Source organism: Excalfactoria chinensis, chromosome 3 (genome assembly GCF_039878825.1).
Source record: "Excalfactoria chinensis isolate bCotChi1 chromosome 3, bCotChi1.hap2, whole genome shotgun sequence".
NCBI classification, from domain to species: Eukaryota; Metazoa; Chordata; class Aves; order Galliformes; family Phasianidae; genus Excalfactoria; species Excalfactoria chinensis.
The window spans coordinates 67,197,855-67,213,610 of NC_092827.1; the positions used below are offsets into that span (position 1 = coordinate 67,197,855).

The following is a 15,756-nucleotide window of genomic DNA, read 5'->3' on the forward strand; positions in this document are numbered from 1 at the left end:
TCACATCAAAGCTTGTCTGCACATCATCACGCAACATTTCTATGGCGTGTACAGCATTATAATCACCCACTGCCTCAGAAACTGAATTTCCACATCTCCATTTGGCTCCCAAGTCCCTTATTTGAAAGACCGGAACTTGTGCCAGCAGTAAAATGGCAAAAACTTTTTTGTTGTATTTTTAGCTGTCAAAACATATAAAACATCAAATTTTAACGCAAAAAATGTCTTTTTATTTTTTTTATTTTTTTTTAAGGTTAAATAATCTACAGGAGAACTTTAAAGCTGGATGAGATTTTTGCTGTTTTCTTTTATTGTATGCTTTTTCTAAACACTCAGGGTATCATAAGGCTGCACAAACATGAATGAAGTTACCATGTTCCTGAAAGCTGAGGTTCATTTCCAGACTGATAAAATGAGCTTTGTTAACTCATAAGCTACTTGGTCCTGGATCCATTTCTATTTCATATATGTCAAGTCTAATTGTAAATATACAGTTGCTACATTTCAATGCATGTCATTTACAGTAAAATATGAAATGCTACAGATAGGAAAAAAACCTAAATGAAATTCCCTTAAGCAACAACAGAAAGGATGCAAATTCTGTACTACTTTGCTTATTTTAAACTCTAATCTTGAAAAATAGGGACTGCCTGCACTAATTGTCTCCATTTGAATTTTCCCAACTGGTAATATCAGTTTTAGTTTCTGAGACAGTGACACGCACAAAACTAAACCTCACAGTCCTGAGTTAAAAAACAGAACAGTATTAGCGGTAAACTTTGCTTCAAGCTATACTCTCATCATGTCCTATAGAAATATTACACTCAGCCTGTTCTATTATGCATTTAAATCAGATAAACCAGCCAATGCTAATCTATTTGCACTGAAGATATCTGACGGGAACAGAGTCCCATGAAGATGAATCAATACATTTTTTAATTAAAAAAACAAAAATAAGCATTATCTATCAAATGGAGAATCAGTGATGTAGGCATACTTTATGGGAGCAACTGGGTTTCCTTGCCGTGCTCTTCTTTGCTCTGGTGTCATGTAGTCCCATTTGAATACCAGGTTCCAGTCAAAGCCTTTAAGAAGAAAACAGAGTAGGATGTTAAGATTGTGGTAATTGTTCAAGTTGTAGTAACGTAATATCAAACAAAAATCACTGGGAAGGAAATCTAAACTTGTACAATCTTCTAGGTAGAAAACAAATGAGGAGAAGCCTGAAAGAAAAAAAAAAGTTGAACAGGACAATAAAAAAGTAATCTAAAAAAAATATTGCTTTTTCTTGTTGACATCTATTGCACAATTGTAAGAAACCCAGTCAACAGATGAGAAAGCATAAGCTGTAAATACATGAAATAATGGATTCATGTGTAAGTCATATCGAACATCTTGTGAAGATCTTCATCCCTTTACAATTGCCCTTAATAGTTCTTACTGTACTGTCACATCTCAGATGTTACCGTATGATCATGCTTAGGATTACAGAAACCCACTGTTCTTCTCTATCAGCATCAGTTCTCCATCACACACCCTCTATCTCTAGGGTACAGCAGGTTACTTCTCATTAATACCCACATAACTGCATCCTTTCCTACTGCATGCTTCCACATGCAGCATTTTTTAAAATCTAGATCAGTGCTACAGAGACAAAAAGCTTACTCATCTTCTAAACACGTATATACATGCGTCTGCATGCACACAAGAGATTGGTTCTTTTGCAAGTTAAATACAGAAACACAAAGATCACCAGAACAGGCAAGGCCAATGAGTCACTTACAGCATTTTGAACTGCCTTCCTTTAGGCACCAATACAAAAAAAACAAACACCAACACAACAGGTGCAAGATAAACTTCCTATAGGAAAGACTAAATGGTTTTGAGCTGTGTTACACCTTTAGGTATGAACCTCTATTGAAAAAGCTCCATGGGCTGTACAGTGCTCTCCCAGTACGCATAGCGAACCAGCCTTACAAAGACTGCAGGCTGCCAAAAGCATTTAGATCCTATGAGGTCATGTAATAAATGATTTCCAGATTTCTGTTGCGCAGATGTCAATAGTTTTCTCTCTTCAGTATGAAGATAAAGCAATTACTTTCTGAGGAAAGTGGGGGAAAAAAAAATTAAGCTAAACAGGCAACATACTGTTTGTCTGGATCTGTAAACGTGCATGGTACGGATTGATGTGGAGAGCTAAAATGAAAATTGCTTCGTTTTTAACTCCCAAGATGTGTCTATCTCACAGAAATTATCTTGAACAGTCTCTACAACGTGCATGGCAACTCTTTCACTGCAGGTTTGAGCTGTAAAACTGTACAGAGTTACACCGTAAAAAATGAAAGACCATCTAAATGCTCTCAAACTCCAAGTTTCAAAGCATTAAAATGGCCACAGCTGATAGCAGTGCAAAGCCTCCAGCATGAGAAGTAAAACCAACTCCAATATTTCCATGTAGTTAAAAAAAAAATAAATCTCATTTCTTCATATATCCCCAGCAAAATTACTTACATCTGGGAAGAACTGAAAAAACCCACTGTTCCCCAGCACAAGTGGTAGAGATAGAGTTACGTACACCATAGTGAACACAAGGGGTCTCTTTTGGAACACAGCACTGCATTGCAAACTCTGAACAAGTGTATAAATTGTCTACTCATAAAAAAAACCCGTTCTTCTGTCTCCATTTTCACCGAGTCTGGGAAAAAAAATTGCACGCAATGAGATAGTATCAGTAACTTTGTAAAAGGAATATTTTTAAACGCAAGTGCATATCCAGTATGAAATTCTATCATGTGTAAACTTCATAATAGGCATAACCTAGGTTATTAGATCTCCATTAACTACAATTTATTCCAGTAATTAAAATGTTACTCAGGATGTAAATAGTTCTGTAAACCTCCTCCCTTCCAAAAAAAAACCTATAATGTGAAGTGCATGGATTTAATAGTGGCCAGACATAGGAATTATCTCAGTCCTGTCCACTTTTTAGTCTGTAGAATTTGCTAGATAGCTTGCCTCGGGTGATTAAGTCTTGCAAAACAGAGCAGGCACAAATGCTGTCCCAGCTGTCTCAACTCTCCATGCTTCAGCCACATAGACACTATATCTAAGGTTGAAAGCATGGTTTGATTTCCATGTTTAGACGTGGCCACAATGAAAGCGTCCCATGATGCCAAATGCTGTAGTGCCCCTAATGTGCTAATCCGTCCTTTGGGAGCTGAATGGGAATATATTATTCACATTTGAACATACCACCAAATAGCATTTAGACATTGCTATGTGAAAAATTTCTATTGTTAAAAAGGCAGCTTCTCACTTCTCAGTCCAGAAGTACAGAGGCTCAATGCGCTTTAAAGAATCTATTGTGTATAAGAGAAAATGAGCACTAAAAGGAGAAAAAAATTGGGAAACATAGTTTCATAGATGAAGCATGAAAAGCGGTAACAAGTAGAATGATCGCTCAATCCTCTCCCAGTTCAGTTGGAAAGAACTAAAGAGCATGAACCCCACAGGAACCAATCTAAGGTTTCAATGAAAACTCCTCCTCCCGCTGCAGACAACAATAAGAACTACATAATGGTATAAAGATTTCCATAGTTGCTACAAAATGAATAGATTGGGCAAAAGCCTTAAGGTTTTAATAAAGCTAGCAGACAGATAATAGCATAGTATTATGTATTAGCATATTGTGAATATATCCATGGCAGACATTCTTTCAGAACACTAATTAAAAGGATACAGAAACTTTCACCTCCAGATCATGACTGGAACTTGAAGGACATGCAAAATTATGCAAATATTACTTCAGTTTACTGGAACAAACACTTGGTGGCCAGTTACGAACTAGGATTTCACATACAGAAGGAGCTTAAAACTGCTTTCTCCTACATCATTTGAGAGAGCCCATTCAAAATAAGCTGAAACACTGTGGAAACAGTACCACATAATTTCAATACTGTGGCTTATCTTACATCTGCTTTACAGACAGCACAGTTTGGAGGGTTGTGGGAGCAGCTATTGTGGAGTGGTTTGGGGACAGCTATTCTAATTGCTAGACACCTGCTAATAGTGATATTAAATTTAAAAACTTAATAAATAAGGATTTTACTGCAAAGTTGTCCTTCCTCTTTTGGAAAAGGAGGGAAATAATCATTTCTGAAGGGTTTTACAAGGCTTTTTACTATCGGCTGTTAACAGTTTGCATTAACCAGACAATGAAACTGTATCATTTCTAAACTGAATTTAACAGGGAGTTTTCTAACAGTAAAGATACAAACACTACAAACACCAAGGTTATGCTTTATTCTCCTCACAATTACAGATCACGGGTAACAAAACACCTTTCCTTTTAAAAAAAAAAAATCCTGAGCTTTCTGTTTTTTCACAGGAGATTTATTTTTAAGCAAACCAGCATCTTAAAACATACTCGTAGGCACTGCAGCGCTGATGGACTTCTGAACAAGAGAGCAATTAAATTGTCTTCTGTAAAAAGGCAACTGTAAGCTCTGACCATAAGCTGCTTCCAATGCTGCAAACATTGGAGTGACTCTTGCATACTGGTAAAAAGCAGCATAAACCTATAAGAATTGGTATAATAAAGACAAACTGTTGTAAAGTAGAGTGCAATTAAAATCTAAGCCTAGAAACAGTTGATATATAGAAATTAAGCCAGATATGCAAAAGAGAAGAGCAGTGTGTTAACTGCCCATTCCACAACTGCCATGACTATGAGCTTTGACTTGTGATGCTTCTCATTATATTTGTACTCCAGCAGAGGTACATACCGCCTTTTAAATCAGCTGACGCTCCCACGTACTGGAAGTTGTCCATATTAATTACATCAATAATAGGAGACACAACTCTGGTCTTGTCCTAAAATAAATATTAGAAAGTGATATTGAAATAACGAAATCAATGTGTAAAGATTCAGACAGGATGAGATGTTGTGGAGTTCAGCAGGATTACACGAATACTGTTCCCCCAACTTATCCCCTGCTTCAGCTTCTGGCCCTGAGTAGCACTGCTCACCACCACTTCATTCAGAGAGCAGAAACCACGCAATATAGCTGAGAATACCCTTTATATTCCAGGCTACCTTATACATAGGTAAGCCTCTTCTGGCTTAGTCATGAAGAAGACACCAAACTTGTACTTCAAAAGACAGACAAGCAAACAGCACTTTCAGTCTTACTTTTCAAACCAGTGCAAAGAAAAGAACCATGCGGGTAATTCATATTTTCACAGCAAATTCCTAGCCCATAATGTACTGGGGTCCTATTACTCTAACCTTTAAGGGCCATTTTGACCTTTCTACAATCAGAAAAGTCTCAGGTTAATGATAACAGATTTCACACTAGAAGAATCACACTTCACAATCAGATACAAAATAGGAAAAAAAGAAAAAAATCCTCTTAAACTAATGAATGCTATTAACCTCTGGCAGCCAAAATTCCAGTGGCATGGACTCTGCATTCCTCTGTCTGAACTTGGTCTCGTATACTATTCTGAGCACCACTAATTACCTTAGCTTATGTGTTTGTCAAAATAGCTTTTAAGTTACAAAAAAAATAGTCTTTCCAGCAATTCCACATGCATCATCTACTGGTATAAGACATCTGTACTCTAAAAGAGAATCATCTAATATTAGAAACGCAGTATTGTGGTTAAACCAGTTCTTCTCTGTGAGGTACCTCCTAAGGGAAAAGAGAAAAGAAAAGGAAAAGATTCATTTACAAACTAAAGTTTGACTTCTATGGTAGTTTGATTAACAGGCAGCTTGCGTTCAAAGTAGAACTTCAAACACCATGATTTAGCAACAGAGCATAGGCAACTCCAGAACAGTAGAATACCAACTTTGCGAATATAAAAATGCTTTAAATAGACAGGATATTTTGGTAACTGCTTTACAGAGAAACTTTTCTTATGATTAAAAAAAAAATACTAACCTCAACATCTCCACTATAAGAACCTATCTGTAAAGTATGGCTCCAAACAGCAATACAAATATTCTAAATGGGTTCAACAGTGCATCCTCATTGCTACTGCAGTATTATACAGAACAGACTGGTACTAAACTACCAGGAGAATATAGTGTGAACTTATAACAGGAGGCTTGAAAGCAGTTCTTTTAGTCAAATGTTGGTCCAAAAATGACATTAAAAACTCCCATTCTCGTTTACTGAATCTTAATTACTCAATCTGTACAGATTTTAGTAAGCCTAAATTAAATAGCTGACATACATTGCATCATTCTATATCAGTAAACAAAAGGTCACTTTCCCCCTGTATTAGCCAGAAGAAAAACCTGAGTTGTGTCTCCTGCTAAAAGCTGAAGACTGAGCTAAAAGCTGACAACTTGTTATTGCTTCTACATTCCTGTTAAGCAGAACTTGAGCTATACCATGTGACACTTTATGAAGGATAAAATGCAAGATGTGATCACATCTTTTATAGATATTAATTATCTTGGCCTAAACTGAATTAGAAACAAAAATAGAAGACTATCCTGTCCTATTCTGCCATTGATTACATCTTCAGCTCACGTTTATGTTAGCTGTAGACCCAAGTCTACGTGTTCATAATGCAAGGATATGGTTTTACTAGCAGCGCTTCACTTGGGAGGCAATTAAGATTTACTGCATCTGAACTGCAAAACACCACAGATTTCTGCTGTGCCTTCCTACAACATTAAAACACGTCAGGTGCACCCATGGCCCTGTTCTAGATATCGATATGTAGTGTCAAAACTAGAAAACTCCTTTATTTAAGTGCTGATGTCTTCTAAAGATATCCAGCCCACCCAGTATTCACAATACACCCATCAGCATGAAATAGAAATGAATATGAAACAACCCTTTCTTTCTTCTTCCTTCCTCAGCTGAAACTGAGCTGGCTTATACATATCCATGCCCATCTAGAGAAATCTCCTCCAGCAAAAATCTGTGTTTTCTCAAACGATTATATTCGATACAGCTAAATGTGGTGGTAAAAACTTCCTATCGTCTGTCACATTAGGGAGAGCTTCAGTGAGGCTACAGCTTATCTCCAGTACATCCCCACAACGCTGAATAAGCAGGCAGCACAGTCCCCACACGTTCAGGATTTCCTCAGGTCATTGCTGTCGGTCTGATTAATTCTGTCAATATCAGTGCAATGGCAAACTAGCACCATTTGCAACACTTAATGTGTTACTTAGGCAAATAACTTCGTTATTTCTCTGCCACACAAATACCTAAGCCTGCAGCCACTCAGTCTGATGTACAACTGCCACTTCCTTGGCCTTGGAAACACGTTGCCCCCTCCATGCTTCAAAGCGATACCTTTGTTCAGCAGCAAAGCAGACAAATCACTTGCACATCCCTAAGATGACACTTTGCGGGGCGCTGCAGAATTGTTAATGTAGAGACTACTGAAACAGAGCCAGTGGGTCTCTAAGGCAGATGGAGTTCAAAACCATTCACTTAAAATACTAAAACCCTGTTCTTCTTAAATTGTTCTCAAGCACAACGGCTATTAAAGCACGTTGTCATTACAGCAGAAACCTGACACGTGCTTTGGAAAAAATAAAAGCAAAAACAAACTCCCTTTATCATCTCATTTTGTTCTGGAGGTTTCATACTATAACTTATAATCATAGTATCACCAAGGTTGGAAAAGACCTAAAAGATCATCCAGTCCAACCGTTCACCTATTACCAATAGCTCTCACTAAACCATGTCCATAAGAGGATACAGAATTGGGAAACCTTGTGCTTTTCAGTGATGCCACTGGAAAGAAATAGCCTGTCAACACTGCAGGTCTCTCGCAACTGGAATTTTGTAGTAGACTTTTATTTTAATATTTCATAAGGAGGTTATACATGCTCTAGAGGGTTAGACTACTACTACTACTACTACTCGTTTTTCTCATAAACAATTTGAAATTGTCCTCAAGATTCTGCATACACTGTTCTTCCCCCAATCTAGTATCCAAAAATCTCAAAGCACTTCAAATATTAAACTTCACAAAACTCTTCACAGAAAATACAAATATTTTCCTTTCATCAACGCAGTGGTTGGAAGTGATTTGCTCAAGGTCGCAGAATCTAAGAGATATGAGAAAAGAATCCACATATCATTTCTTAATCCTACTTCTTTCTTCCTTTAAGATGTTTTTGCGTAAAAATATTATCAAAAGTGATAGACAATTTATAGTTATGTCATGAAAACAGATGAGTTCAGTTCTGCATCAGAACCTTCCAATTTCTATTTTTCTGTAGTCAATATGCTGTAAGAATAGAACAAAGTGATTAGAAATAGGAAATGGAAAAAGTCAAGTAGAAAAATGTTCATGAAATAAAACAACGTGTTCAAGACTGCGTATTTTATCTCCCCTAATACCCACACACACCTAGAATATACAAAAGGTAGCCCTGTGCAAATAGGCAGAAAACATCTCTGCAGTAGGGAGCAAAAAGGAAGAAGGCATACCAGCTACAGTATGCTATCTGTCCATCCTGAGTGCTAAAATTTTCACCTTGCATTTATGTTGTTGTTGCTTTAGGCCTTTGTTCAAGCTGCTGAAGGAGATTCCTAGCAGAGCCAACCCCTCCAGGAACAGCAAGCAAGTATGGGCAATGAACAAGGACATTCTAACTAGGAAACTAGTTCAAGAAGCAAGCGCTGGAATGGATTGTTCTTCAACTGAAGAGATCTGAGTGCCTCAGGTGACCACATAAGCAGTCAAACACACAGCACATCAGATAGCATATTGCAGAATGGATTCCAGTCAAGACTGTTTTTGGCAGATCTACATTTTTATACTGTAAAACACTTAACAAAACTCCTAAAACTCATATAGTATTAAATGCCAAGAGGGCAATTCTGAAATTGAAGGAAAAGGTAACCTTTCTGCCGCACACACAGAACAGATGCAGCAGAGCATCAGAGAACCCTGCATAAATATTTAGTAGTCCTGACATGAAAATACTCCTCAGCCTCATAGTTAGGTAAGGAGTTCATATCTATTCAGCTTCTTGTCACCAAGACCATTAAGAAAATGCTGCTGATTAATATCAAGTAACATACCATCTGCACTGTGAGCAAAATTAATCCACTTAAAATAAGAAGGAACTATCACAGGCTATGTGATATACACTAATGATTTGTTAAAGGTACTTCTAAGCTTTCTGCTTGTTCAAACTTCATAACTGCTGGTTGGGAACCTTCCCAGGTAAAAGCAAACTGGAAAACCATATCATTAATTTAACAATAGATGAGGAATGGCTCACAATCAGCATTTATCACCATGGCAATTGTGAGGAGCAAGTTTTAAAAGATCTAATCATTCCTTTGCTTCTAAAAGTGGCTGGTACAAAAACAAAACAAAAAAAAAAACCAACAAAAACCCATGCACCAATTTCTCCTATCAGGTATACCACTCATGCCATATCTTTATTCATCTGGCAGCAATTGAATAAGCTTTACATTCTGTTATGATGAACACTTTCACATCCCAGATCGGTTTCAGAAAGCTGAATAAGTACGCCAAGAGGAAAAAGGGGAAAAAAAAAACAAAAAAGGACAAGCAGTAAAATATTTGTCCTGCTAAAAGCAAGGCTTTATTGACCAAAACTATCACTGTCTTCTCTTTTCTCAAAGAAGTGGATGGTTCAAACAAATTACACTTGAAAACACTTCTCGCATCCTAGAGTCAAGACACTGCTTTAGCAGAAAACATTTTCCACTACCTTCTGAAATGTATTTAATGCCTTCAAGTTTATTCTCCTGGTTAAGAATTATATAGGAGCTTCCTTTCTAAGGCTGCAACACTATATTAGCCAAAAAGAAATAGAAAAAGATTGCAAAGCGTTATGCTGCTCAAGCTCAAGGGCTTTGTGGGTTCCAAACGCTTTAAAAGTATTTAGGTTTAAACTGATTATAGTTATTTCTCCCCTAAAATAGTATTTTAAATGCTGATGTGCCTTAGACAATTTACAGCATTTTGGAATACATGATAAAACATTGCAGGACCTAAAGGAGTAAGAGAAGTTCCCAGTTGACAGTGATGACTGCTTTTCTTCCTGGCATACTGAGGATATGACTTCATCCTCCCCCTCTCTTTTGGAGGAAATGCAAAGGAAAGCATATGGAGGATAAGCAAGAAATTGGGCACTAACTGTACAGAGTTGACCAGGAGGACTCTGAAGGAAAGATTTTCCAGACTAACATATGTTAAATTAGAATGTGCGTTCACCTGAAAGAAAATGCAATTATGGAAATAGCCCTGTTGTTTTGAGCACTCCATGATTACATGTGATTCACTGTCTACATCAACTGAGTTCCTCCAGAGCACGGAAAAAACGTATAACTCTCAGCCCTGTCACTAGCTTTTCTGGGACACAGGCAAAACATCATTTTCACAGAAGCTGAGAGCCCACGGTCCCTGTTAATTTCCATGAGAATTTTGGTTTTACAGCTCAACCTCTCTCCATTATCACACTGAATGTTAACGAGGCATAAATATTCAGGGTAAACTGAATTACACTGAAACGATATTGGTTGAAGGGAACCATGTTTTGCTCTGAAGATTACTAAGGAGGTCCCTAAAGAACCAAAGAAGCATATATTTGAATTATTTTTGAAGGTAATAATAAATATTCACATTTTATGTTCCTATGTTCCCAGATTAAATGAACAAAAAGCAAGTTTTAATCACGGAGCATTCTGATCATCTCCATCATCTCACTTCAGAGGAAAAGCTTCTTTAGAAAAAAATGCATAAAATTAATGTAGTATAAACCAGATGGCTTTAAAATTTAAAAGCTACTCCTTCAGGAAATTACTTCAGAAGAACTCTTTACTAACCTCAGCTACTCTTTCCAAAAGCGGCTCCAGCCAATGTTCATTGCATTCACAGTGACTATCCAGGAAAGTAAGTACTTTCGCCTGTGCTGCATCTGCCCCTCTGACCCGGGAGCGCATCAAGCCTGAGAAGGAAAAAAAAACCCAACAGTTGAAGTAGGTTCTGGAAGAAAACAATCAACAGCAGTGAGACAGATGATCGCATTCCAAGATAGTAATGAATTTAATTACTTTAACTCAGGACATAAAGACACAAGCTCCATTTAAGAAAAGATGCTGGTTAACAATTTGTAATAAAAAAGCCTACATCTTTAACTACTGCACCCAGTTTTACAAGTTCTAATCTTATTTAAACAGAAGAATTGAAGCGCCTTTAAAACATAAAAAGCAACATACAAGTACACCTGGGTCTGCAATACAGCAGATGTCATTGATAGTGATAAATGTTACTTAACATCAATACAGAAAGTTATTATTATTACTGGGTGAATATCTACAATAAGATACAGCACCACCTGATTTTAGTAGCACAACTGAAGGATTCATGCTGAGTGAATGAAGAAGCCCTACCTCTATGGCAGTATAGTAGAACAGAAGATCCTACCTATCTTTCTGCACTCCCTCCATTCCCCTGTTTTAGCAGCTCTCAAGAACAGTCTGTCCATTCTTTTGTCTACTTCTTCTTAGCACCTCATTTACACATCCCCTCACTGATTCACCCTATTCCTTTCTTGCTTTCACTCTTATTATTTGCTCACTGAATGACCTCACTATTCCTTCAACTCCCTTGTAACATTCACATGCATACCCTAGAACAACCCACAGTATTCTTCAGTCATTTCTTCAGCGTGCTCTCACCCCTTTACAAATTTGATACCTGTTTCCTCCCCTCTTCAAAATTCATTGATTTCATTTACACTTTTTTTTTTTAAGAACTGTTTCTATTAAGAAAAAAACAAACGGAACAACCAAATGATAAACTACTATTTCTTTTCATCCTCTTCACAAAATAAACTTGCAAAATACCACTGCCAAAGAGAACAAAAGCTTAAGAATAAATAGCTACAGAACTAGCTTGCTCTGCCCAACATTCAGCAACTAAACACCTTCATGAAGATCCTTGTGCTCTCTTATCATAAGAGTACTTCGGTACTGTAGATACGCTCTGTGGTTATGCTCCATGTCAGTGCTTTCTATTTTACCTGTTGTACATTTGCAGCTAATCAGGTATACTTACGTTCTCTCCTCAGACCCAACCCTAGCACTTTTCCATGCAGTTACTTCACAAACCATTCCCCAAGCACACCATTTATGTTTGTTCTACTTCTGCAATTCTTCCTTCCAGAGTTTCTTATTTCTAACTTTTGTTTTTATATAATCCAATTTCTTGTTTTACATTGGAGAACGTGGAAGTAACCATTTGGGTCATCGAGTTCTCTACAATCGCAAGGAGCCATAAAGCAGAAAGAGTCCAAAAGGTTTCCCTGACCATTCAGTCACACCAGACACCCCAAGATGTATTTGCTCCCATAGCAAACTGGTTCTACATATGAAACCTAAAGCAACCATCTCCTATTTCTGAAAGAAAAGTAGCCAGTGGCATCCCTGCCTGAGATATCAGTAAAAGTCTTCATATGAAAACAATAGGCAAGCTTAACATAAAGCTCCATCACAACAGTGTAGCAATCAAATGAAATCAGAAAATATTTTCATTAAAGAAAATTACCTGGCGGCATAAACACACATCTAGGATAAACTTCCTAAACAGTTTTCCTAAATAGCTTCCTAAATGGCTTTCATGGCTAATAACTTCATTCCAATCTCAAAAAACACCAAGTAAACTAGCACTGCACCTTCAATTTTGACAGCGAAAGATTGGTCAAAATGTATTCTTTTCACACATTTTAGTGCTTATTTTGAAGTATGAATGAAAACTCTGTATCTACTGTACAGAATATTTATAGTACATGGAAAAAAAAAAAAAATCAAAGTGTTATTTCAGTCAGTTTTTCCATTACTGCTATCACAGTCTTTAAACACTGCTTTGGTTAGAAAGATGAGATCAACTCTCTCAGAACCCCGAAACCACGGTAAGTCATAAAAGGCCTGCTTTCCTAACAAGCCTTTGTTTACAAGCATATTCCAAACAAATGCTTAAATACTAAGAATCCCCAGTAAGTCATTACTTTAATTATGGGATAACACGGGGTTTTGTGCATGCTACTTCCAGATTCTGACAATCTAATCATTCTTGCTGCTCCACAGTCTGTCAGCCTAGAAGACGCAGTGCCTATAAAAACAAACAGCACGTATCTGCTAACTCAGTCAGCTATTTCAACTGTCAGCTCCTAGTTGCTATTTCAAACAGCTGTAGAATAACAGTTGCCTCTAATACTTTAAGCTACACAGCCAGGAAGCTGTGACTGAAGGGCTCAGTGATATGAGGCTGTAATGTGCAAAGCAATAAAAGGGAAGAAGATGCAAGGAAAGCTGGCATACGTGGCCCCGGCCCTCCTGGCTGCTTAAACTCAAGTTTGCCAAACAGTCTGACAGGCTGTCCATCAAGTGAATCCTTAAAACCACCTCTCATAAGGGAACCAGCAGAAGAGGGATATTTTTAAGCTGGATCTTTGCAGGCTTGCATACAACTTACAGTGAGACCTTGCATACAGTTGGAGCAGCTTAACAGAGGATTTACTGGAGTGAGAAAAACAAGGGGCTGAGGATGAGAGGCAAAGCATCAAGTCGTCATGTGTGCAGCTGCACACAACAACAGCAAGTTAATTAGAATTACTATTTTTAATCACACAAATACAACAGCTTTTATTCCTTCCACTTGTACGGTGATTTATGAAGTGAAATCCTCCCTTCCAATATAGAACATTCCTTTAGAAGACTTGATGTAGATTAGCAGATAAGGAAACAGGGTGGAACTTGCATCTTCCTTAGTCCAACTCAAGCCTACCTTCTCGGCGATCATTTCGAAGAACCCGCACTTTTTCAATTTTTCCCAATAGAGCACCATCATCAGCTGACAAAATAATAACAATAAAATAAGGTGATGAAAAGCAGTCTCATTTACCACAAGTATGCTTTTCTTCAGAAACAGAACAAAAATTTCATAGTGGAAAGTCATCATGGCTACAAATAGTTACAAGATTCATGCTTACAAAATGCCTGTTTGTTTCTCCAGAAATAAAGTGACCAGGCTAAGAAATTACCACCATTATTATATTATTTTAAACTAATTTTATTTTACACTCGTATTGTTTTCAATCAATGCTCTTTTTGTTACCTTGGGTAGTTTCTACATTTCCTTAAGAAAAAAGATCATAACTTGTGTCTTCTTTATTATATGAAAGTTTTTAAGCAACATTAAGGCTTAAACTAACATAAAGTATCAATCAGCATTGCAAAGGTAGACCTTGACTTCCTTTAAAGTGCTATTCAGAGGTTCACTGCTCAAATTACTATTACGATATCCTTAAAGTTTTAAAATCTTGACTTTCTTTATTCACTAAGAATTTTCCAAAAGTGATGGAGAGCAGCAGAACTGCAAAGAAACACTTAGTGCAAGCACTATGCATGGGTTCTATTTTTACATTATTATGTACTAAGGGAAGGCTGTTTTCAACTCTAAACTCTGCTTCTTCCGCTAGCAGGAAGTAATAAAATATATCTGAAGTATTTTAGAACTCTTCATGTTTCCACAATGACAAACACAAAAGAATTAAGAGCTGGTTTAGTACCAGACATGCAAATTCCCATTCATATGACTAACTCCCAACTGAGTCACCTACTTTCATTTACGGAAAGTCTCAGCAAAGTAAACAAAATAACGTTTGGACACTATAAAAGTACTTACGATCATTACTGTAGTCATCCACTAGTATGATTTCCTTAATAAGATGTGATGGGCTTTTTTTAAGGACACTGAAACAGACAAAAAAAAACATTCAATACAAAGCAGTTTCCATCTCCCATAAGCAGTATTTTTAATGACATTATTTGTTAAACTACAGTTTAATCTAGTCCAAGATCCTATCTACAACAGCTATTGGCTTATTCAGTAAAGAGTTTGTGAAAAAAGGAACACAGAGTTGTTCCTCCCTCAGATTTCCAGCCTCCAGAAATCAGTGAATTAGACAATTTGGAAAATGGAAGCTTTGCAGATATCTTCAGATAAAGGAGCCCATGAAAATCCATCTTCCCCATATTTTTCTGGAGAGCATTTATACAACCAATTTCAAAATACTTTCTTGCAATTAATCTCACACTTTCACATGTTTGTTTAAGATCATTATTTCAGGATGTAAGAACTGGAGGCATCAATGAAATTAAGATCCAGCCTTACCCATTATAAATGGTACAGAAAAGCATAACAGATTGCTTTGGATAAGGGATTTGCTATTTCTCTTTGCCAAAAGCTACTCTGGCATAAACTGCTTTTTGTGGGGAAAAAAAAAAAAAAATAAAAATCAAGGACTGCCTCCCAGACATACCTGACAACAGTTCGTAGCAAAGCAGATCTTGCCTCATTATGAAAGGTGATCACCACACTAGTGGCTGGCAAATCTATCCGCCATTGTTTCCGTTGACACCTGAAAGACATAATAACCTGCCATTTCAATCTAATATTTACATTACAGTCTTAACAGTCTTCATCAAAAAGCAGTTATCTCCTAAACTGTGTACACTCTGTATCTACCTTGAAAGAACGACGTATCTTGTTTTCAAATGTAATGACTTATAATCAGCTCCTCTTTTACCACTCTTATTTGTCTTTGTATACAACAGACTGAGCCAGTGTCAGATTTGGAGATAAATGTCACTGTACTACAATCACTGTAGTATACTGTACGTACCTTTCATCCAACTGAATATGAAACCAGAGTTCTGTTTCACTTCAAGACCA

General features: G+C 37.1%; 1 protein-coding gene across 1 annotated transcript in view; it reads right to left on the reverse strand.

The window, feature by feature from the left end:
• The window catches only part of GALNT2 (polypeptide N-acetylgalactosaminyltransferase 2), an 88,852-nt gene that overhangs the window by 16,934 nt on the left and 56,162 nt on the right, over window positions 1-15,756 (reverse strand). The window contains exons 4-9 of the mRNA XM_072333084.1: window positions 15,344-15,442; window positions 14,707-14,774; window positions 13,807-13,872; window positions 10,845-10,966; window positions 4,785-4,872; window positions 998-1,085 (exon numbers count right to left, since the gene is read on the reverse strand). Of these exons, the coding sequence (XP_072189185.1) occupies window positions 998-1,085; window positions 4,785-4,872; window positions 10,845-10,966; window positions 13,807-13,872; window positions 14,707-14,774; window positions 15,344-15,442 (531 nt within the window). The remainder of the gene's footprint in view (window positions 1-997; window positions 1,086-4,784; window positions 4,873-10,844; window positions 10,967-13,806; window positions 13,873-14,706; window positions 14,775-15,343; window positions 15,443-15,756) is intronic.